This window comes from Ovis aries, chromosome 2 (genome assembly GCF_016772045.2).
Source record: "Ovis aries strain OAR_USU_Benz2616 breed Rambouillet chromosome 2, ARS-UI_Ramb_v3.0, whole genome shotgun sequence".
Taxonomy (NCBI): domain Eukaryota; kingdom Metazoa; phylum Chordata; class Mammalia; order Artiodactyla; family Bovidae; genus Ovis; species Ovis aries.
In genome coordinates, this window is record NC_056055.1 from 169,101,473 (window position 1) to 169,127,919 (window position 26,447).

Consider the following 26,447-nt stretch of genomic DNA (forward strand, 5'->3'; position numbering starts at 1 on the left):
CATGGCATGCCGAAATTGAACTTCTTTAATATCATTTTAATTATTATTGTAAGCAGGCAGAGCCTTTGCTTGCTCAGTTCAGTTTATTTAATATAATCTAGGAATAAAGTAAGTATATGTTTCTTGATTGTGGCAACCTATAAAAATAAATGCAATTATATCATCTCATCATTCAGTGGGCATTTTCAAATACTCTACCAAAGAAAAGCGCTGTAAAACCAAAATGTTAAATTCCCGCTTAAACTGAGAAACACATAAATCAGGGAAAACATGGTTCTCATATAATCTTGACATTTTATAAATTTAATTTTTACCTGCTCTTCTCTGTATTTATACTGGAAACACTATAATTCTCTTCGGTGAAGACAACATCACAGCTTAAGAGACAATATTTGAGTGGAAGTAAAAATGTTTAAGTATTCATAAAATACAAGAACAGAAATGTGGATTGAAGTAATCAGTATTTGGAATGTTTCTGAATTTTTTTGTGTGTGATGGCTTCAACATTTCTATGATTTTTGGCTCTTTCACCTAAGCTAAAATATAACTTGAATGTAAGAATCTAAATACGATTACATATTTAATGTTGACAAAAGACTATGATAAGTATATGCTGCATAATCTCATCATTGCTCTGATAGTCTTTGATGCCACTGTATATCTCCTGAAGGTTTCAGGGCTTTCTGACTCGTCATCTGGTTTCAGATTTCTACCCTTGTATCCACACAGCACCCAGAATGATCTTTAAAACTTGCTAATCAGACATTGAACTACCTTGCTTGAAACTGTCCTCAGGGACTTTCTGGCAAACTCTACAGATGACACTAAATACCTGTTCTTTTTTTGAAGTTTGTTAAAAACATTTTTTTTTTCAAAATGTAAGTACAGTTTTTATTAAAAGTCTAACTGTATTAACCAAAAAAGATAAAAAGAAAGAAGAGACAAAGCATATGGATAATAAATGATAGAGGATTAAATAATAAGCAAATTAGATTGATGTCTTGGTGAGTACAATAGTGGTGCCAAGATGAAGAACCCCGGAAAGACTCAAAAATTAGTGACCCTGGGCACGTCTGAAAATGCAGATATAGAATAGGGCTAATAAGAAGGTGATTAGCTTAGAATGAATTCTGAGAATAGGTATGCTTCTAAATTTGCTCCCCTATTCACAACAGCAAGGCAACTTCTTATCTCCTACTTGAGTAGAAAATAGGATGTTTTTAGGATGTTTTATTTCTGAAGCAGTTAAACAATGAATTGATAAAAGGAAGCATGGCTATGGAGCAGACACTACAAACTAAAATGAAGGAAGCCAGGTAACAAAAAGGATATCAAAAGCGAAAGAATAAATCATTAGATATCTATGTATATCCTCTTATAGAGGAAATTCTTATAGAGGAAGAATATATATATATATTCTTTTCCAGATTCGTTTCCATTAAAAGTTATTACAATATGCTGAATATAGTTCCCTGTACCATAGTAGGACCTTATTTTTTATCTATTTTATATGTAGTAGGGTAATTACTAATTAGGATTTACAGTAATTAGTAATTTATATGTAGTAGGACTTAATCCCAAACTCCTCATTTATCCTTTCCTCACCCTATTTCTCCTTTGACAACATAAATTACTTTTCTTTGTGTTTTAATTTTTTCATTTTGTTTTCTTCAATTTTTATAGGAGTATATTTGATTTACAATGTTCTGTTAGTTTCAGCTGTATGGCAAAGTGACTCAGTTATTTGCTGTTGTTCAGTTGCTCAGTCCTGTCTGACTCTTTGTGACTTCATGGACTGGAGCATGCCAGGCTTCCCTGTCCTTTACTGTCTCCTGGAGTTTGCTCAAATTCACATCCATTGAGTCAATGATGCCATCCAACCATCTCATTCTCTGCCACTTTTTTCTCCTCCTGCCCTCAATCTTTCCAGCATTAGGGTCTTTTTCCAATGAGCCAGCTCTTCACAACAGGTGACTAAAGTATTGCAGCTTCAGTGTCAGTCCTTCTAATGAATGTTCAGAGTTGATCTCCTTTAGGATTGACTGGTTTGATCTCCTTGCTGTCCAAGGACTCTCAAGAGTATTGTCTAGCACTACAGTTCAAAAGCATCAATTCTTTGGTGCTCAGCCTTTTTTAAGGTCCAACTCTCACATCAGTACATGATTACTGGAAAAACCACACCTTTGACTATATGGACCTTTGTCAGCAAAGTGATGTCTGCTTTTTAATTTTTTTAATAGGTTTCTTTAAGTTTTTTTGTATCTTCTTTATATAATTATTTTTATTGAATGATAATTGCTTTACAGGATTTTGCTATTTTCTGTCAAACCTCAACATGAATCAGCCATAGGTATGCATATATCTCCTCCCTTTTGAAACTCCCTCCCATCTCCCTCCCCATTCCACCCCTCTAGGTTGGTACAGAGCACCTGTTTGAGTTTCCTGAGTCAGACAGCAAACTCCCATTGGCTATATATTTTATATATGGCAGTGTAAGTTTCCATGTTACTCTTTCCATACATCTCACTCTCTCCTTCCCTCTCCCCATGTCTGTAAGTCTGTTCTCTAAGTCTGTTTCTCTATTGTTGCCCTGTAAATAAATTCTTTGGTACCGTTTTTTTCTAAATTCCGTTTATATGCATTAGAATACGTATTTATCTTTCTCTTTCTGACTTACTTCACTCTGTATAATAGGTTCTAGGTTCATCCACCTCATTAGAACTGACCCAAAGGCACTCAACTATATCCCAATATAATCAACTATACCCCAATATAAAATACAAAGTTTAATATAAAAAATACACAAATTTGGTGGCTCAAAAAAAGGAAGAAATCTATTTTCTCATATTCTGCAGCCTGGAATTCCAAGCTTAAGATGCAACAGGGTTAGACTTTCTGAGATCTCTTTCTTTGGGTTGTTTTTCTCTGTTTTCAAGTAGTCCCAGAATTGTCTCTGTATGCCTAAATCTCTTTCTATAAGGACACTAGAAAGTTTGGTTTAGGGCTTACACTATATGGCCTCATTTTAATGTAATATTCTCTTTAAAGATTTTATTTCCAAATATATTCACATTTGCCATGCTGGACATTAAGGCTTTAACATATGAATTTGGAAGGAAAATAATTTAGTCCACAATAGTTAGCATATATTACATTATAGTAAATCAAAAGTGTTAAGTTCTATATTCACCAATTCTGATAATTAATTAATTGTCTTATAATGTGATGATAAGAAAAATCTGATGTAACATTTTTAATCCAGTTATAGATTATCATAACTACTCATCATTTTTAAACTTTTCCCTCAAATTTTAAAATTAATTTCTCTTGGATACAACTTTTATTTTGTTTGTGTAAGTTTTTACATTCAACATATATTACCCTTTAAAAAGATTGTTGTTACTTATATGTAACTTTATAAGTTTCAAAAAATTTCATTTTTTTCACTGTAATTCAAATGTTTACCATTATTGATATTTAGATTATTTTATGATTCAGAAGTAAGTAGTCAGTACCTACAGATGTAGATACGAACACAAAAGTAAACTTCACTTTTGGCATGTAAGAAATTCTGAATGATCATAAAGCAACTGTTTCAAAAGAACAGGGAGGGTAAAATCCTAGTAACTTTTATTTGAAAAATGAATAAGAAGCAATTAGAGAAAAATTATAACAGGAACATTTTTAATTTTTTTAGTAACAATAAAGTAATAAGGATCTTACTAAAATTTTAGAGGCATTTTTATAATGTCAAAAATCTCCTAAAATGTTCAAAATATTTTACCTAATTTTATTTATTTATCTCTCTATATATGTCTATCCATTCATCCATTGATTTACTTACTTACACTCTGTTTAATTGCATTAATTCTCCAGTCTTAATAAAAATCATATTAAAAGCAGATAGAAACTTCAAGTTTAGAAAAAGGAAACAAAATCAATTCCCACTGTTTCTGTTAGGCTAATTATTAGGTTTTTTAGTGAGACCTTGCTGATTCAAACTAGGATGCTGTTAACAATACCTGTTGTTTCAGTAGCAGAGTATCTTTCTGCAGTGATCCAGAATTGAAGAAAGGTGTGAATGCTGTCAAACAGCTCTTTTGTCTGAATTTACAATTGCATAGACTAAACCAACTGCAGGCCTACCATGAGAGATGGGTTATTGAATGGACTTTGGCACATACTTTATCTGAACACTAGGTGTTTGAAATGACATTTTAAACAGTGGGTTCTGTTCTCTAGCTAATGTAATAATGCAAAGGGAATAAAAAGCAAAGCTAAGTATACATTTCCACATTTCTGGAGACAGAAAAAATAGTTTAGATTTTTAAATATCCTGGCTACTGAAATGGTTCATGTAGTTTGTGGAGTAGTTAAATGCTTATGTCTCCATAAAAACCATATAATTTAGAAATGAAACTGTAATTGATGACCTAAAAAAATCTGTATCCAGTGAATTGCAATATTCACTTGCTGCTTGTCCTTGTAGGGATTTTTAGAGATTTCTACGCAATTGGTGTCTTCTCTACCATGGTTTGAAAACATATATATAAATGTATATACACACATCTCACTTGGACTTCCCTGGTGGCTCAGAAGGTTAAGCATCTGCCTACAATGCGGGAGATCCAGGTTTGATCCCTGGGTCGGGAAGATCCCCTGGAAAAGGAAATGGCAACCCACTCCAGTATTCTTGCCTGGAGAATCCCATGGGTAGAGGAGCCTGATAGGCTACAGTCCATGGGGTCACAAAGAGTTGGACACGACTGAGCAACTTCACTTTCACTTTTTCATCTACAAATATCAAATTAAAATTTGCCGTAGATATAAATATGACTGTCGTAAAATTCAGGAATGAATGTGAATTAGAAATTTATTTATGGAATTATTGGAGAACCAGCCCAGTATTGATGATCTAAGATCATTAGTAGAAATGCATATTTATAAGCATCTTAAAGAAATGTTTAAATGAGATTCATAGTTAGGTATAAAAATGATCAGTGCCTCAGAGAATAAGAAACCATAACTTTTAGGGTTATCCATTGGGATAAATATCAACTGGTTAGCATGAAATTTCATAGTGTATGGTTCTGATCAAATAGAAAATACTCAAGTTAAAAACAGATACATTCTTCTAGACCTGTGCTATTCATATGAGTCACTGGCTTCCTATTTTTTTTCTAGTTTGAGTTAATTAAAATGAAATATAATTTACAGTCACACTAGCCACAAATTAAGTGCTCACTAGACACAGTTGACTAGTCATTATTTTATTGTACAGCATAGATATAGAATATTACCATCATAAAACAAATTACTCTCCTAGAGAAACAGCCCTCTTCTAGAGAATTAACCGATCTTTGTGTAATCTTACTTTACAGTGTCTACATATGCCATCAGAAGAACATATCACCCCTCCTTTTGTGTTATTTCCAGGAGAGGATCTGAAAATAAGAGTTTACCTTAGTTCACAAAAAATATGTATTCCTCTTACTACTAATGACACATTGAGCTGTGTCATTGAACCAGTTATGTCCATTGAGTTAGATGAACTATTTGAACAAATGCAAAAACTAGGTGAAATATTTTATTGTAAATACCTATTCTTTAGGATTTAGAAACTCTTTGCCCTTGTGTCTAGATCATCCTCAGTGCTTAGATAGCAGGAAGAAAAGTATCAAGAGATAGTGATTATTTTGCAGAATAAGCACTTGTTTTGGCATAGAAATTATCTTTGCAGGGATTTTTTTATTGTAAAGCTACTTGTACTTTTAAAACATCTTCTGTGGTGGTTTGGACAAACTTATGTACTCTTAGGTTTATGATACTAGATTTGCACATGCGAGTCAATGATTGTGTGTTTGTGTGTGTGTTTCAGATGTACAACAAATGGCAATTGACTGGCTGACCAGGAATCTCTATTTTGTGGACCATGTCAGTGACCGGATATTTGTGTGTGATTACAATGGGTCTGTTTGTGTCACCCTGATTGACCTGGAACTTCACAATCCGAAGGCAATAGCAGTGGATCCAATAGCAGGGTAAGAAATTCTTTGTAGCGTTTGATCTGAAATAATTTCCCTTAAAAAAAAAATGTCTGAGAAGAGTTGTGGAATATAAGACAACAGGCTCAAAAGTTTTTAATATTGATTTGAACAGTTACATTACAGGAAGGAAAAAAGACGTTGTAATCTACTGTGAAGAAGCTCAGGCATACCATTTCCTTAACACATCATTATTGCAAGGCTTGCCTAAGACACAGTCAACGTACTATTCTCCTAATAATCACTTTGATGTCACCAGAGAAGAGCCTCAGCATTGTTTTAAGTTAAAGACAGGAGACCTAAGTTACTTAGTAGTGGACCTTGTAGTTAGCAAACTTCAAAACTTCTACCTGAAAAATGGGCTATTAAAAAATTTAAGTCCAACACAACATTTAAGATTTATTAAAGGAACATTGTACATGTTTGAGGATATTAGTAAGATATGAAGTTTGTCTTTGTTAATTGAAACCATTTTTTTCTCTAACTATTGATGTGTAAACATTGTAGTATTATGGAGTAACTTAATTAATCATCAGAATCCATCTTCACTTTTTCTTTGACTTTCCAGCTTTGCAAGCTGCTTTATTGGTTAAAAAGAGGCCTTCTTTTATCTGAACTTCTTTTAACTAATAGACTAATCCTTCTTTTTAAAATATTTCATAATTTATCAAATTATAGGTAAATATGTTTAAATTCCCAATAATTTTGTTTATGTAATTAGGAACTTAATACAGGAATTATACTTTAATTTTATAAACACTATGGTATTATATAAAGTTCTATAAAATGAATATTTTTACCAGTAACTATTGGGAAAGGATATTTTCAAAATAATGGTATAGTATACAACTTCAGTTGGAGGAGCTGGTGGGTGCTTTTTTCAGATATAAGTTGTAACAAAGATTTAAAAACAAAAATTTTATCCTTGTTGTTGCTTTAATCTTCCCCCGGCAGTTCAGGCTGAAATGTCTGATGGAACATAGCCTAAACTGCCATAAGCCTCCATTCAATAAATGGGAAAATATTTACTGAAGAAACAGCTGTCATCCATATGTGGACTTTTGTCACTCTTTACTTAAAGTCTGATTGAATATTAAGATGCATCATCACAATGGTTTTGATTTTGACAAGAACAGCTTGCACGTAAGAGCTTTGCTAGGAAGCCTGTGTAATATAATTCTTGAATGTAGCTCTATTTGTATTTGCAGCAGATGGTTACTTGACTCAAATCAGACTGCAGCAATGCTTTGAAAGACATTAGTAAGAGAAGTTGTACTTAAACTGATTTGTTTGGGTGTTGAATAAGGGTAGTAAGGAAGAATTGGAAATATACAAATGTGCTAACAACATTCTTCTGGCATTCTGTTTAGAAATATATTTGCGTGCATGTTTTTCCTGGGTGTGCTAAATGAATTCAGAAGTAGCCTTTATACAGTCTTGTCCGTAAAAAATGTTGAGATGAAGCTGTTGTGTTTCTCCCCTTTCTACCACTCTTATTATTCCCCATTCTTAAAAACAAAAGATTCAGAGACTCTTTTCAAAAATAACTGCCAATCTGAAATATAATGTTTGTGACACCACCATCTCCCCTTCTGAACAGTAACATATTTTATCTTCTCAAGCTTCCTATTTCTCCCTGTCGTTACATGAAAGGACCATATTTTGTCATTTTTGTCAAAGGATTTAGGAGTAGAAAACCTCCGCATTGCTGTGTTTATTCTCTGCTGAATTCCTCTGGGCCTAGTAATGGTTTAAATGTATTTTGTCATGTATCATTTATCACAAAAGGCTCTTTGGAATTTTTTGTTTGTTGGTTGGTTTTCTATGTGTCTCAATTGCTGTTTTTTGAGTCATGGATTTTAGAAATCAGAGAAGGAAAAGCTCTTCATGTTTATAAATATAATCCTGTTTATAATAAAACAGTTTTTAAAAAATTCTGATATTTTTCTCTTAATATTAGAAATTTGGCTAGGGTTAATGTGATACTGTCTAGGGAAACAACAGCAAGTTTCTCTTTTTTCTCTTTTTTCTTCTGTTTTTGGGCAGCTCAAGGGTAATTTGAATAGTTGAGGTTAGAATGACTCTGCATGATCTACTTAAGGGGACAAGCGCCACTAGTGAACTTTCTCTTGCCTTTTCCTAATTGTTATAACTTCAGTTCAGAAAATATTGGAATGTCTTAAAAGTCTGACCCAACTATTAAGTGCTTGATCTTAATTAGGTATAGAAAAGGATTGGAGATTTGTTACAGATTTGCTTTACCTCTCACAGGCTACATTGAAAAATATACTTTTTACTTGACTGCACTTTTGATGTTACTTTTCGCAACCTCATATTCCCTTTTTATATAAAAATTATTACAATATTGTCATTCTGAAATTTCTAATTTTTTAAAAAAAATTCTCCATGAGTTGAATGTAAATTAGTAAATTTCTCTAGAAAATCAGTATGACTTAGACCAGGCTCCAATCTAAATTTGCCAGAAAAAAGATTGTTTATAAACCTTGTTTTCATTCTTGCAGTATTGACATTGATTCATTAATTCAGGCTATTTTTCTGGAGATATTTCTTGAGATTTTCTTATTAATTTCAAATTTTAGCAGTATTGTTTTCCCATGGTTTCTTGAAGAAATTTCTAAAACTATTTCTATCCTGTCATAAGCATTTGAAGGTAGCATAGAGATCATAGTCCAACCAGTATCAAAAATAGTTTTTCTGGTGGTAGTTATTAGAACTTGGCTTGTTTAATGATTAAGAGTTTAATCTAAAGTCACTCACCCTAGGATCAAATCCTAGCGATACCAGTTACTAGATGCTGGATGTCTCTTTTTATCTTTATTTTCTTATCATAAAACTATGAATAATGATAATCCACTAAAGGGCTCTTGTGAGGATTAAATAATGTCAAAACATATAAAGGGCTTACATACTTTCTGAGTATGTGAAGTTCTCTTTTTCACGTTATTTCAAAAATAACTACTAATTTTTCCAAAGTTTATAATACTGTTGTGAATAGAGTAACCAGACCAATATTTCGCCTCATTAAAGATGATCTTTTTGTTAACAGTCCAATTCTCTTTCTACTACAAATGCTTTAAAATGGCTTACTTCATATAGACTGTCTAATATATAGCCAAGTACTAAGTAAAAGGAGGGGAAATGAGAATAAAGTAGTATGGCTTGGGAATAAAATGAAATGTATATGTGATGGAGGAGAAAATTATAGAATAACTATGGGTTTAAGGAAGAAAGTAGCAGAGGAAACACTAATTTAATAATTGATCTTGTGGAGGTTATGTTTGAATAACCTTCAAGATCTTTCAGAATATAAAACTAGTGAATAAACCCCCTTCATAGTTACCTTAGTCAGTTGATCTGTATTTTTAATATCAAATTGTTTTAATAATGAACCATTTAGTTTTTCAATCTGATGAAGGTTGTAACTGAGAACAGGAGAGAAACTACTTTAGAATGTTGGTTCTCAGGTTTGTTTCCAAGCTTCCTATTAAACTAAAATCAGCACACTACACTATACAAAAATACATTTTACCATGAGTATAAAATTGTTACAATAATATTGCAAAAGAAGGGATCAACTGATGCTAAGCATGGTAAATATTAGAAAAACAGTAAAATTAAGAGATATTTTAGGGATGGAGTTGGACTTTAAAATTCAGGGAAAATATCTGGGCGGCTTGAGGTATTGTGTATGTGCTTTTTGTCTTCCATTGCCCAGTCATGTCCAACTCTTTTGCAGCCCCATGGACTGTAGCTCTCCAGGCTCCTTTGTTCATGGAATTTTGCAGACAAGAATACTAGAGTGGGTTGGGTTGCCATTTCCTCCTCTAGGAGATCTCCCCAACCTGGGGATTGAACTTGCGTCTCTTGTGTCTTCTGCATCTCCTGCACTGGCAGGCAGATGCTAGCTAGAACTCACATTCAATAGAGTTATGTGAGATGGCCAGTTAGAGAGAGGGGAAATCTCCTATATCGTGTGAAATGGTGGAAATCGATTGCATTACCAATACTATGTGTACCTTTTTTCTATGTAGGACAGACTTTTGACTTGTAAAGAAGGAATGACAGAATGATCTATAGGATATTTGTGAATCCATGACCCCATGACAGTATTGAGGGGAAAAAAAGTGTTGTCTTTGTTCTCTATAAAAGCAGTTTATCTGCCAGGAGCCAGAGGACGACTGAGGCTTAAGTCTCAGAAGCCGAATTCACATAAGAGTAACTGGCAGTATTTAATAGTTAATAATACCTTTCCCATCACCAACCTGGATCCCTGCTGCTGGTGAAACTAGTCATGGCTGAGAAATTAAAAATAGAATCAAAGTTAAAGCCAACGGGGACCAAGACTGACTAATGAAATGTGCTTCCTCAGTACCTTCTTTGGTATTCCTCTTCATTAGAAAAAAACTCAGAAAAACATGGAGACATTTTAATAGCTCCAATAGTCATTCTCCTGAATTTATGTATTGATCTGCTGTAATTTCTCTTTGAACATCTTAAACATTATTTTATTTTATTTTTATATGTTGAGGAATAAAATGAAATGCTGAAAGTGTACTTTGGTTTCTTAATTTAATTTTGAAACAGTCTTGGTCTTGAGCATGATAGTAGTACTTGGTTGGGTTGAACTCTGAATTCATCTGTATGTGGGAAAATGCTAAGGAAGTTGTCTACTTTTCTTTATACTCAATGGGTGATTGAGCACTGTACATAATGCAGTACAATGAAAACCTCCTTAGTCTTATACATTTGTATTAATTATTTCAAAAATCTTACCAATGCATTTTCTTACCTATATCAATGAAATTCAAGTGGATGTCTATATAGCACTAGCTGTATTTCTTTTTATCTCTCTATAAGCTATCCAAAATCACTGCGGATGGTGATTGCAGCCATGAAATTAAAAGACACTTGCTTCTTGGAAGAAAAGTTATGACCAACCTAGATAGCATATTCAAAAGCAGAGACATTACTTTGCCAATAAAGGTCCATCTAGTCAAAGCTATGGTTTTTCCAGTGGTCGTGTATGGATGTGAGAGTTGGACTGTGAAGAAAGCTGAGCACCGAAGAATTGATGCTTTTGAACTGTGGTGCTGGAGAAGACTCTTGAGAGTCCCTTGGACTTCAAGAAGATCCAACCAGTCCATTCTGAAGGAGATCAGTCCTGGGTGTTCATTGGAAGGAATGATGCTAAAGCTGAAACTCCAGTACTTTGGCCACCTCATGCGAAGAGTTGACTCATTGGAAAAGACTCTGATGCTGGGAGGGATTGGGGGCAGGAGGAGAAGGGAACGACCGAGGATGAGATGGCTGGATGGCATCACTGACTCGATGGACGTGAGTCTGAGTGAACTCCAGGAGTTAGTGATGGACAGGGAGGCCTGGAGTGCTGTAATTCATGGGGTTACAAAGAGTCGAACATGACTGAGCAACTGAACTGAACTGGACTGAAGCTATCTAAATATGCTATCTAAATATATATGTGCGTATTTCCCATTTAACACTACTACAAACTTCTCTGGGTGAGTCTAACAATCTTGGATTTAGGTTCATAGGTTAATTATATAAGAAAATGGCATCTGCCTATCTTAGGCCAACTTACCAAAAGTCTTAGGAGAGTTATTGCCTACCCCTTTCCAATCAAGAGTTGCAGATGCAAATAGGCAGGACAACATGGGTGTACAGGTATATGTTTCACGATCTGAACTATTTTAACTGAAATTAGTGATTCAGAGCCACACTCAAGTGCATAAATCCATATGAGCTCTCTTAACTATGACTCAAATTGTTTTATTCTCATTAATTAATTTTGTCTAGGTTCAACTTCTTTCCAAATTCCTCTATAGACCTTTCTTCAAGTATAGGTTTATGTATGGCATCACCTTTAATTACTGACTCCTTCAGTTACAAATGATTATTCTATTATACTGTAATTAGCCTGGAAATATGGAAGAGCAACTTGGAGTGGCTTATTTTGTTCAGTAAAACCTTAACTGGAAACTTAACACACATTGCTTTAACTCTCACTGTGTTCTTGACTCATATAATTCATAATATCAAAGTAATGCAAAGCATTCTGCATCTCTATTCTCTTTGCTGTTCTCGATCTCATTTTTTTTTAATTCCCTAAATTTTCAGTGTTTGTTAATCTTACCTCTCAATTATTGAGTTCAAAAGCTTGTTTTAATTATACATAATATCTTCCCAATCTTCTAGCCACTTCCTGCTAAAGAGGTTTCTTTGAATTCTCACTGAATAATGATGTCCTCTCAACTAGAGAAAGTAACAGAAAAGCTGTGTACAGCCTAAATTATGAAGGAATTTATCATATCATCTGAAAACCTAGATTTAGGACAGCCCTTGGTTGATTTATTGACTCAACAGTATCACTAACCACCTGGGTTCCTTGTACCTCTTTATTGTGTAATGTTATCATTAATGTGTGCTTTTCAAGCTAATTGCCCTGTGGTTACAAGACAGCTACTGAAGTTTCAGGGATCCTAATTAGAAACATGGTATTCAGTTAAAAAAAAAAAAAAAACAAGCAAACAAACAAACAAAAAAAACAGCACTGCTTCTTCCTTGGGTGTAGAAGAGCTCCCAAAGCAGATATTTCCTCGTCTCTTCTTGGTCACACCTGGGTACATGCCAATTTAAATGAGACAGTCATAGACAATTTTTTTTTCCATTGGCATATGAAAGACAGAGGGACATGGGAGAGAATTTGGGACCACAATAACATGAAAGAAAGAAAAATGGATTATGCACCTACATCATCTTCCATGACATTGTAGTGTAATAATCCTTTCTCATGTACAGCCCTTTATCTTTTCTTTATATTTCTCAGGCACTGAGGGGCCTCTTTTAACTTAGCCAGCCCTGAGGAATATATACAAATATTATTTCCCAAACCTTCATTCCATCTTCTCTGAAAGTTTCTTTGTTTGCTTTTAGCCCAGAATGTTAAAACTAATTCTAAGGAGTATTTCTCTTGTCACTTTTGTAAAGCAAATGACAATTATTTTTGTTTCTTTGTTTTCTGTAACTTTTTCTACAACACTGATAAGAGATTGGGTTGGAGGTACTCTGTATAGCATTCCACTATCTCTTTAAAGATATAATGTGAGAGGCTGGGATAGAAGCTTTTATTGTACCAGATTTTCCAACACTCTTGGAAACTATATGACTATTTCTAAGCCACTGGGCAATATTAAGTAAATTATTGTTTCACTTACGAAATGATTCTATGGTGACATGAAAACTTTCTTACTCTCTGCCAAAGACTAGTTTACATATTTGAAGAATTTGTGCTGTTATTAAAAAACAATAATTTTATATTTTTAAGAAGTTAAAATTTATTTCTAATTGTTTCCTATGTAGAGTTCTATGAAAACATGAAGTAGTAATAAGGCAGTTTACTGCTTTTGAAAATATATGGACAGCTTTCATGTAGCACGCAGGTGTGATCAGACATCAAAGATATGATATAGTCTGTTCTCTTATGGAGCTTGGCGTATAACAGAATTATACATCAAATATCAAATATTATAGTCAGAAGGTATGGTTACTAAAGCTTACCCACCAAAATTATAGATAAAAAATACTAAGCAGTAATTTATTTGACATTTCTGAGATAAATAATGGATAAGGCATAAATGTTACTTAAAAAAGTAAAAATGAGAGAAACTTGGTTTGTAAACACTGAAGGAAAGGACGAGATTTAAAAACAATAGAATAAGTACTTAGCACCATTCCCCTTGAACATATAACATAAATTCTGAATGTTACCATGTACATTATAATCATTTATAACCAAAACACACATGCACAAATAAGAAGTGAAAACAATATTCAGCTTTTATGCTGAGATACAGTTTGTTCTGCTTGACTGCTGAGCCTTGCAGGATATTGAACCAAAATTGATATTTTCCCTTGAGCCAGATTCTCAGTGGTTTTATTTGGGAGAAATTAACCTGACTTTTAGGGTCATAGTCGATGTTTTCCAACAACAAGTGATTTTTCACTCAACATTTTTTTTTTAATTATGTAAAACGGAAAGCAAATGTTGACAGCCTTTGGTATTCTTTCAGTTTTAGCTAAAAAATTGTCTATGTTAGTATTTGTAAAAATTGTACTTAGGCAGGGGTCTTCATACTTCCTGATAACAAACTCCAGTATAAAAGAAGTCATCAAAAGAACATGTAAATGACATAAAAATAGACACATAGACCAGTGCAAGAGAATTGAGAGCACAGAAATAAACTCAAGCATATATGGTCAAGTAATATTTTTGATAAGGGAGCCAAGAATACTTAATGGAAAGAGACTTTCCAATAAATAGTGTTAGAATAATGGGATATTCACATGTAAAATAATGAAGCTGGACTCATATCTTATATAATTTTCACAAATGAATTAAAAATGACTTAAAGATTTAAATGTAAGACCTGAAATCATGAACTAACCTGAAATCATGAACTAACCTAAAATAAAGCTTCTTGGCATGGGTCTAGCCAATTAATTTTGAATATGATACCTAAAACACAAGCAACAAAATTAAAAATAAAAGAAATTAAATAAGTGGGAATACATCAAACTTAAAAGTTTCTAAATAGCAAAAAGAAAAAAAAATCAGCAAAGTGAAAAGACAATTTCATTGTTGTTCAGTCACAAAGTCATACCCAGCTTTTTGTGATGCCATGGACTACAGTAGGCTAGGCTTCCCTGTCCTTCACTATCTCCTAGAGTTTTCTCAAACTCGTGTCCATTGAGTCAGCCAGTTGGTCAATCAGCCACTGGTTGATTTCATCCAACCATCTCATTCTCTGTTGCTCACTTCTCCTGTCCTCAGTCTTTCCCAGCATCAGGATCTTTTACAGTGAGTCAGCTCTTCTCATCAGGTGGCAAAAGTATTGGAGCTTCAGCATCAGTTCTTTCAATAAATATTCAGGATTAATTTCCTTTAATATTGACTGATTTTATCTCCTTGCTGTCCAAGGGATTCTCAAGAGTCTTCTGTAAAACCACAATTCTAAAGCATCAATTCTTCAGCAGTCAGTCCTATTTATGGACCAACTCACATCTGTGCATGACTATATGGAAAATGATAGTTTTGACTATATAGACCATTGTTGACAAAGTGATATCTCTAGTTTTTAATATGCTGTCTATCTACAGAATGAGAAAAAAAATTGCAAACAATGTATCTGATAAGTGGCTAGTATCCAAAAATGTATGAGTTATTTACTCATACAACTCAATAGCATAAAAAACAACCCAATTGAAAAATGGGTAAAGGACATAAATAGATGTATGAAAGGCCAACAGATATATTAAAATGTGTTCAACATTACTAGTCTTTAGAGAAATGCAAATTAAATGACAACTTAGACAGTGATACATGTCATTTTTTTTCTCAATAAAACTGTAAAAAATAAAATGAAAAATTATGATTAAATGCACAATTAACTGCAGATAAAAATGTGCCCTGGTGACATATTAAAATAAATTAATGCTTTTTGAGAAAAACAGAACAATTTCTGTAATTCTTCTTGTTCATAATGATTGAGTATAGTTATGGAACATCATAAAAATGCTTAATAAATCCCTATATTTACTTCCTAAATCTTTTTAGTGGCATAAAATGAGACTAAATACTGAAAGAAAATATCCCTATTTTCTGGAAGCCTTCAGTCTAGGTCTTAAAATAAAAGTTAGAATTGAGAATCTAATTAATTTGAAGTATACCTAGGTATTTAATTTGTCTAATGAAGTCAATCTGGGACTTGTCTAAAGTGGAACGTTGCAGTGATTCAAAAGCCTCCAAACTGATACAGCCTCTGATTAATTTTTTATGAAAGTAAAATGCCCCACTTTATTTTTTAATTTTTATTGCATTATGAATTTAATTTGATATGTATATTTCAAATGTATATAAATAATTTAATTTGTTTATTAAAAAGACTGCTTAGGACAAGTATAGTTCATATTGATTACACACAAATTTTGAATTAATATAAATAGAATAATGTAACAAGGACTATATTTATTAAGGTAATGTAGTTTTATCAACTCTTAGATTGCAACATAATACAATTATATTTCTCCCTTACATGTGAATTTGATGAAGGTGTTGGTACACAGCTTAATTCATGTAGTTTGTCTGGTATCAAAGCAAAGTTCATTCTAATTTATGGCCATGGAATCTCAGAGTCTTGGAATATTCTCTTAACTAGCTGAAGGGGAAAATATTGAAGATACATAGACAGAGTAGGTGCAAGGGGATCAGGGAAATGTAGCCCCTGGCTAGGGAGTTCCTTATTCATGACAACACAATAGAACGTAAATGGGAGCATCCATTTCCAAAGAATACTTTGCCATCCCAGCCAATGTCTTGTATTCTGTCTACCAAATATCCATATGCATCCTTCTTCCCATACATCCAATCCAAAACAGTTAAGACAAATTAGAGGATCTAAGTGATGTGCAGTCCTCTCTATTGTGTCCTTTTGTTGCTCCTTGTTGTAAAGTGAACTGTGAACCAAAAACAAAATATATAAACGAATGGACCAGTGATAAAATAACAAAATTCCCACTTAAAAAATGGAAGAGTGGACACACCTCGTAGTCACTGTGACAGAGCACTATTAAAATCAGCTAGGCAAGTAAAGTGAAGACTTTCTCCTCTGACTTTTTGGAAGTCACTTGTCTAGACAGCTTGTTTCCCTGAAACATTTTCCCTCGTCCATTGTTCTTCTTTACCTCTGCTTCCACTGGGAGGTTCTTTCTCATCTGTTGTGCTCAGTGCTACATCAAAGTTGGCAGTGAGGAATCTGCTTTCCCTGGGGGGTTTATGTATTTCACAGTTGTTCCTTTCAAATTGTTTACAGATTTAAAGAGACAAAGGATTTTGTAAGCTAGGCACATGGCTTTTTACAGTTACAATTTCCCTTGAAAATTAGTAGACTTATTTCTTTGTTTCCTATTACTTGGACATACCAATAACCACACTCAGTTATGGTTTAAAAATAATTATCAAATTATTTCTTTCCACCTCGCTTTCTTGGTTTTCTCTTTCAGCATAATAGTGGTCACTTTGAGGCCTGAAAACAGTAATTCAGTGTGAAGCAAATACCTTTTGTCCGAAGGATAAACTCTTCTATTTGAGAAAGCGTAATTGGCTTTTGTTGCTCAAAGCTATTTTCAATATTTTTTCTTACTATTCAGGTTCTAGAAGCAATGGACTTTTCTAAATCTGGGAGGTCCCAACTTTGACTTTCCTTTCATTTTTTGTTATTAAATAGGCAATTTGAACTTACACTTTTTTCTTTTTGTAATATCTTGCCAAAGTAAGTATGCAGTAACTAATACAACTACTATCATACTTTTAAATGTCTTTCTTTAAATCTATAAGGCTCAATAATCACTTGATTTTCCCTCCCAAGATATTTTCCAAGTTATTAAAAAGGGACGTTTTTAATCAACTAGTTTTAGCCTTTAGTATTTTCAGTCCTGAACAATAGTTACCTTTTTTCTGCTGCATTACCATTAAACCCAGGGTTATGTATTTTGGATTTTTATTAAGGTACTTCTATACTTGTGCTACCAGCTTTTAAATCTGTTATGGTAATACTTGCTGCTTGTAAATTTCAGTGGGTCACACAATATAAATGTGTTTTTTGTTTTAAGGCTCAAGTTAAAGTCCAATGCACATGTTCCTATTTATTAGATAGCTTTTCTCCATGTGTTAATGCTAAGATGGAGAGTCCTTCTGTCTTGTGGTTTCTACATCCTTAAGGGTCTTGGAATCTTCTGATTTTTGAGGGGAGAGAAAAGACACATCTGCTGTTTAAAACAGGAAGTGACATCTAGTTATTTAATCATATTTGGAGGCGAGAAGACTGGATAGCATGGTTTCTAGCTGAGAAGTTGTCACCACTCCAGATTTTGAAAAGGGAGGGGCATGAGTCTTTGCTTGACTGTCCAATGACTGGACTGACCGATGACTGTCTCTGCCACTGTAGTCTCTGATTGATTCATAAATACAAATATATCTTCATACACACACACACGCACACACACACATATATATTGATTGCACAAATATATATGAATATATATTTGCCTTTTGTTACTAGCAAATTGGGCTTCCCTGGTGGCTCAGAGGTTAAAGAGTCTGCCTCCAATGCGGGAAACCCAGATTCAATCCCTGGGTCGGGAAGATCCCCTGGAGAAGGAAATGGCAACCCACTCCAGTATTCTTGCCTGGAGAATCCCATGGACAGAGGAGCTTGGTAGGCCACAGTCCATGGGGTCACAAAGAGTCAGCCGCGACTGAGTGACTTCGCTTTCACTTTCCCTAGCAAATTAAATGTAGAGCAGTTTAGCATTTCAAAGCCTTTGTTTCTTAAAGGTATTTTAAATTGAATGGGTTCATCTTTTTTCAAAGTGTCTTTACCTTGAATGAGTCATTTTTATTAAATTCATCTTTCCTCTTAACACATTCACAAATCCAAATCATCTATTAAAAGTTTGCTTGGCAGATATACAGTCAGAGAAACATTCAGATTATAACCTAGTAAATGAGTGAAATAATAAGCATCTTTACATTGAAACAGTTTCACTAAATAGCTAGTGCCAGATCCATAGAATCTAAGTACACTCTTCTCTGAAAGGGGAAGAAACACCACGTGATATTATTTTCACTGTTTTCAGACATCAGAAGGAGTTGTCCTCTTCTATCTGTGTTTCTTAAGGCACTGCTACTCCTAACCCATGGAAGGCCTTATTTTGGATTTTACCTGATACACTCTAGGCTATTACTTATCCTTTTTGCTTATTTGGTGAATGGTCTGAATAAATTTAATATTTGCAGAAATTCAATCTGAGCGTGAAGGACAAAATGAAGGATTGATGAGGGAAACACTAGATGTAGAACAGAAAAAACAAGACAGTTGAATAGTAAAAATATAGGATGATAAGTTTCAATGAATTTTAGAATACTTTTGATAACAGTAGAAATTCTAGCTTCTACTGGATTAAATGATCATTTGTTTCCTCACTTAAGAAGGACCGAGGGAAATTCCATGGCTTCTCAGTGGTTAGGACTCTGGACTTTCACTGCTGAGGGCCTGAATTCGACTCTTGGTTGAGAAAATAAGATCTCACAAACCACATAAAAAAAGTTACATCTAGACTCAGTTAAATTGATGCCTCAGTGACATCATCAGAAAGCAACCTCTCTTCAATTATGTCGGCCCTGCCATCCACAGCTAAACCCCAGTTCCTTATTCCTCATGGTCATAAGGTTGCTGCCAGCAGCAACTAAGGAAACATTGCTTACTTATTCTCATGCAGAAAGAAACCTGTCCCCTGAATATGGACTAAAAATCCATTACTTTATTGCAAATGGCTGCATAAGGTTGTTTTCTTATACCTGGAGCAATATCCATGGCTGGGGGAATCACATTAATTAAAATTCACCCCAAGATCTGAAAGTGGATCCAATTACCCCTGAGTCATGTGGGCTCTAGTACTGATGAGGGTATGAGGGAATGATGGCTCTCTGAACATAATCAATTTTCCACTGGGAGAAAAATAAATGGAAAAAAACAAAACAGATATTGTCAGTGAGAATGAAACAGAGATGTATGGATTTAGTGTCATCGGAATATTTGCTGTGGAATGAAAACTACTTCAGAGAAAATTTGTATTTTTCCTGATAGATATTTTAGGTGTTTTATAAAGCTGTGTGAATACTGGATAAGGATGGTAATGGAAGTGATAATGATGATGGATGATGACCACAAAGATGGCAATGAAAACAGCATCAATATCACCAGTGATGGTGATACCTTACCAAGGCAGTTTTGAAACTGTGGCTACCAAGTGTGGATTTTTATCTTGAAGACTGCTAAATTTAAAGAGAAAGTCCTAGTTTATTCCACAGGGAAAGAGGCTGTTCAGAGTTTTAGTGACTTCCCAGTAAATAAGAGAGACAGATGATTGATAATAAGGAAATTCCTGGTTAGAAAGACTAGCTGCTGGACAGTCTGCCTTCTTTTAGGTATTCTTACTCTTCAAACTGTGTATGTTTAAATTATTCCAACAAGTAACTGAATTGAATAAATACATACATGAGAATACATAAATTCATTTCCTTAATGAAGAAAAAAAGTATGCCTGCTTTGTTTTTCATTCATTTTTCATAGTTTTTTCAGGTATTACAGCTTAATATTGTTTTATTTGAGGACTAATTTAAATATATTTCTTAGCATTAATTACATTAAAGTAATAGTGAACATCAATAGTTCATAAAATTTCTTTGTTTCGTAATGTGTAGGATTAAAGGCTAAAGTAAGATTAATTATGATTAAAACCAAAATCCTATTTTCCCCCCATGAGATAGAAATATTTATTTTTGCCAGTAATAAGTCAATTTAAAGGATTATAGTCCCTGCCATAAACACCTGTAATTAATATTAATAATATTTTCTAAAAGTTATATCTGAGCTGTGGCATTTTCTGGGAGATAGTCTTATGAAAAGTTTGAATTAGAAAGGATATTGTGTGTTTGCCATAATAACATTCTCTGTGTTCATATTGTAGAACCATCTGTAAACCACTGAAGACAAAGTATAGTACTCTAAGGAGCATCTTGCTCTGCCCCTTTGTCCTTCTTGAACTGATGGTGAACCCATTATAGGGAGTTAGTTCACAGTGGTCTCATCTGTGGTATTGTAAACTTCCCCATGATGGAGATGATTTTATTGAGTATGTTCTCATATATGACTTCAACTGCTGTAGAGCCTCGAGTCACTTTATCATTTACCAAAGTAAATACTAAACTATTTAACTCATATATGGAAAGTTTTGCATTTTATATCTTATTTGTCATGTGCTGCATCATAATGGACATTTGCCATTCCAATAAGACCCATTTTGTTTGAGAGTCAGTGATAGGGAAAGAGATTAACCTCCACAGCAGTGTTACTGTTTACTCTGGGCCAGGTGTTGCTCACTTCCTCTACATTCATCAACTTAAATTTGCAGTGTTCTGTGAGATGCATTGGAGAGGGAAATGGCAACCCACTCCAGTGTTCTTGCCTGGAGAATCCCAGGGATGGGGGAGCCTGGTGGGCTGCCGTCTATGGGGTCGCACAGAGTCAGACACAACTTAGCAGCAGAAGCAGCAGCAGCAGTGAGATACTTCGTACAACTAATCTTTTGAAGATGAAGTTTGGGGAGAGGTAAATTATAGGTCCAGGGTTAAAGAACAGTAAGTATTGCAGTAGGGATTCACACCCTAGCAATGTCACTCTGTAGCCTGTCCTCATATCCGCTGCTCTATGCCAACAATGAATCAGCTTTAAACTAGTAAGTTTTATGATCAGTTAGGGGTTCATAGCATGCTAGCATTTACCCAGAAGACTGGGTACTCAGCCTTGCAGAAAATGACAATCTAGGAATATGCAATGTGGGAATTTTGTATCTCTATATGGGGCACCTGTAGATTTGCTTATATGTCATCTCCATCAATGAATAGAAATGACACAGAATTAGTTGCTGAAAATTAGAAGAAACTACACGATATTCTGGAAAAGGGTAACAGGTTGTGGCAGGGGAATAGGGAGGTATGAATACTGAAAGAATTTTTTTGGGCAATTAAACTATTATGTTTGATACCATAATGGTGAATACAAGTCATGCATTTGCCAAAACCAAAATAGATAATTATACAACTCAAAAAGTAAACTATGTGCTTAAGTTAATATAATGAATCAATATCCATTCATGAATGTATACATGTGTAACACACTAATACAAAATATTACTAATAGGGAGAGTTGTGAGAGGGAAGAAAGGAAGACAATATATCTACTCAATTTGCTATAAAAATAATGCTCAAAAATGGTGTCTATTAACTTTTTTACAGAAGAAGAAAAAGAAACTGTGTTGTGAGTGATTATATGGCTATAACTGAAGATAAATCAAGAAACAGATGACAAATTTCGAAATTCAGTTCAGTTCAGTTCACTCGCTCAGTCCTGTCCAACTCTTTGTGATCACATGAACCGCAGCACACCAGGCCTCCTTGTCCATCCCCAACTCCCAGGGTTTACCCAAACTCATGTCCATTGAGTCGGTGATGCCGTCCAACCATCTCATCCTCTGTCATCCCCTTCTCCTCCTGCCCTCAATCTTTCCCAGCATCAGGGTCTTTTCAAATGAGTCAACTCTTCACATCAGACGGCCAAAGTATTGGAGTTTCAGCATCAACATCAGTCCTTCCAATGAACAATTAGGACTGATCTCCTTTAGGATGGACTGGCTGGATCTCCTTGCAGTCCAAGGGATTCTCAAGAGTCTTCTTCTGCACCACAGTTCAAAAGTTCAGTTCTTCAGTGCTCAGCTTTCTTTATAGTCCAACTCTCGCATCCATATATGACTACTGGAAAAACAATAGCCTTGACTAGACAGACCTTTGTTGACAAAGAAATGTCTCTGCTTTTGAATATACTGTCTAGGTTGGTCATAACTTTCCTTCCAAGGAGTAAGCATCTTTTAATTTCATGGCTGCAGTCACCATCTGCAGTGATTTGGAGCACAGAAAAATAAAGTCAGCCACTGTTTCTCCCTCAATTTGCCATGAAGTGATGGGGCCAGATGCCATGATCTTAGTTTTCTAAATGTTGAGCTTTAAGCCAACTTTTTCATGCTCCTCTTTCACTTTCATCAAGAGGCTCTTTAGTCCTTCTTCACTTTCTGCCATAAGAGTGGTGTCATCTGCATATCTAAGGTTATTGATATTTTCCCTTCAGTCTTGATTCCAGCTTGTGCTTCTTCCAGCCCAGATCATGATGTACTCTGCATATAAGTTAAATCAGCAGGGTGACAATATACAGCCTTGGCATACTCCTTTTCCTATTTGGAACCAGTCTATTGTTCCACGTCTAGTTCTAACTGTTGCTTCCTGATCTGCATACAGGTTTCTCAAGAGGCAGGTCAGGTGGTCTGCTATCTCTTTCAGAATTTTCCAGTTTGTTGTGATCCACACAGTCAAAGGCTTTGGCATAGTCAATAAAGCAGAAATAGATGTTTTCTGGAACTCTCTTACTTTTTCTATGATCCAGCAGATGTTGGCTATTTGATCTCTGGTTCCTCTGCCTTTTCTAAAACCAGCTTGAACATCAGGAAGTTCACGGTTCACGTACTGCTGAAGCCTGGTTTGGAGAATTTTGAGCATTACTTACTAGCGTGTGAGATGAGTGCAATTGTGTGGCAGTTTGTGCATTCTTTGGTATTGCCTTTCTTTGGGATTGGAATGAAAACTGACCTTTTCCAGTCCTGTGGCCACTGCTCAGTTTTCAAAATTTGCTGACAAATTGAGTGCAACACTTTCACAGCATCATCTTTTAGGATTTGAAATAGCTCAACTGGAATTCTATCACCACGGCTAGCTTTGTTCATAGTGATGCTTCCTAAGGCCCACTTGTTTTCACATTCCAGGATGTCTGGCTTTAAGTGAGTGATCACACCATCGTGATTATCTGGGTCTTGATTTTTTTTTGTACAGTTCTTCTGTGTATTCTTGCCACCTCTCCTTATATGTTCTGCTTCCATTAGGTTCCTACCTTTTCTGTCCTTTATTGAGGCCATCTTTGCATGAAATGTTCCCTTGGTATCTATAATTTTCTTGAAGAGAAAATTATAATCTTTCCCATTCTATTGTTTTCCTCTATTTCTTTGCATTGATCACTGAGGAAAGCTTTCTTATCTCTCCTTGCTATTCTTTGGAACTCTGTATTCAAATGGATACATCTTTCCTTTTCTCCTTTGCTTTTCTCTTCTTTTATAGCTATTTTGTAAGGCCTCCTCAGACAGCCATTTTGCTTTTTTGCATTTCTTTTTCTTGGGGATGGTCTTTTCTCTTTTAGTGTTGACATCCAGGACTTCCATGTTCTCACTCAGTTACAAATTCCAAAAATACATTTCTTCCATGCTCTCTATATACTGCTAAGCTATGAACTCTTGGAGAGCCCAAGTCTCCTCTTGCCCTAGGTACCCCTTTAAATAGAAACAAAACACTTTTAGAAAACATGATTAGGTCTTATAAAACTACAGGAGTACAATTCAGTAATGTTTGGATTGTTTCCCTACATGTATTACCTACAGGGGCAGTAAAAAGAATTTTCATCTTCCATCTCTTTCTGTGATTACAGTGATGAGACATCTGAGAGGAGTAGTTCCTCTTGTTTTTAAACATACAAATTGTTAGTACTGACTGAGGAAAAGGAGGTGTGTAAATACTGATAGTTTCGTGGAATCAAAAGTAGTTTACTTGTACTTTTCTTACCATTCAAGTCACATTTTGAGAAAGAAATAGTTTTAGAGGCTGAGAAGGTCAAATGAACTCATAGCTGCCTTTATCCACAGTTAAAGCTCAATGTGATACTGGGTGGCAGAAGAATAGTGAGAAAAATCAGGTAATTAGGGAAAGAGAAAGAGAGAGAGAAAGCAGAATGAAGAGAGAGGCATGCTTTAGGCATAAGTAAAGACTGACTGGCTCACCCATGCTCAAGAAATGCTCCTCTAGGTGTCATTTTCTAGGTTTGGTGGCTTGATTGCCCCTAAAGGGCAGTTCCCTATGCAGAAATGACTTAACGTGAGTTACATGAACTTCATTTTCATATCTACCATTTACTTCATCCTCGGACCTCTAAAGCAAGCAGATATTTTTGAAAAGATAGCACAATTTGGTAGAGAATATTTAAACCTACACTGTGGAATAAATATTGCTATATACTATTTAATAGGAATAGGAATATGTAAATATATTCACAAATAGTTTGTAGGTACCCTATAATCTTCCCTGGTGCCTCAGATGGTAAAGTGTCTGCCTACAAAGTGGGAGATCCTGGTTCAGTCCCTGGGTCAGGAAGATCTCCTGGAGAAGAAATTAGCCACCCGCTCCAATATTCTTGCCTGGAAAATCCCATGGATGGAGGAGTCTGGTAGGCTACTGTACATAGGGTCGCAAAGAGTCCGACATGGATGAGTGACTTCACTTTTACTTTCACCCGAGAGTCTGTGTAATTGGTAACTAAAAATCTACCATGAATATAATATTAATGACTTCTTTAGCCAGAGTAGCAACAGTTTTTCTATGTTCAAACCTTAACTCTTTTTTTTTTTTTTTTTTTTTTGACCAGGCAAGGGAGAGTGGGGATTGGAGGAGGAAGGGAGTGGTATCTTATTCAATGCCAGCCTGTCCTCAAATCCTGTCTCTACTCCTACATTTGAATCTAGTTGATATTGTACTTGCTGCTTCCTGTTATCAATTTTGCCATAATATACTAAGTGATTTTTCACCCTTACTACATAACAGCTGTAATTCTGTTGCTATTGCCCTTATAATTTCCGTCCCTACATGCTGCTGTTACCAAGCAATGCAGAAATAATGATAGAGCAGTAATCCTCAAATACCTCAATCATTTGTACTATCCGGGGAAACTGCAATGCTACCCATTGGTGAAGTTTTGCGAAACCTCCAGTAATTTTAAATGGAAACACATACACACATAAATGTCAAGATTAATCAGTAATTAGAAGCTTCTTCCTATTCTTTACTTACAAACACTCCAACTTTTCCAACCAACTCTGCTCTGCTAAGGGTATTTATAACAAAACGCCATTGAACACCATGTGTACTGTTATTTGTTGTGCAGTCATTAAGTCATGTCTGACTCTTTGCCACCTAATGGACTGCAGCACGCCAGCCTTCGTTATCCTTCACTATCTCCTGGAGTTTGCTCAAACCCATGTCCATTAAGTTGGTAATGCTGTCCAGCCATCTCATTTTCTGTCACCCCCTTCTCCTGTTGCCCTCACTCTTTCCCAGCTATTGGAGATTTATCTGACATACTTTGTGTTTATCTGACACACTTTTTTATAAGCCATTTATTTTTTCACAGAACATATGAGAGATGCATTTTTGTTATAGCCATTACACAGATCAGGAAAATGAGATGGAGAAAGATAAAACACCAAATATCACAGTTAACAAATAATGAAGTCAGGATTTAAACCTTAGAAAATCTCACTTAGAGATACTGGTTAGTTATAAACTGCTATACAGAAGGAATTCAATTAAAGAGGATAGCCATAAAAGTTATCTCATAACAGCATTATTATTGTTCAGTTCAGTTCAGTCGCTCAGTTGTGTCTGACTCTTTGTGACCCCATGAATCGCAGCACGCCAGGCCTCCCTGTCCATCACCAACTCCCAGAGTTCACTCAGACTCATGTCCATTGAGTCGGTGATGCCATCTAGCCATCTCATCCTTTGTCGTCCCCTTCTCCTCCTGCCCCCAATCCCTCCCAGCA

At 35.0% G+C, this 26,447-nt stretch overlaps 1 protein-coding gene across 1 annotated transcript in view; it reads left to right on the forward strand.

Moving 5' to 3' along the window:
* LRP1B (LDL receptor related protein 1B) overlaps positions 1-26,447 on the forward strand; it is a 2,196,232-nt gene that overhangs the window by 1,029,034 nt on the left and 1,140,751 nt on the right. The window contains exon 7 of the mRNA XM_060411151.1: positions 5,879-6,041. Within this exon, the coding sequence (XP_060267134.1) occupies positions 5,879-6,041 (163 nt within the window). The remainder of the gene's footprint in view (positions 1-5,878; positions 6,042-26,447) is intronic.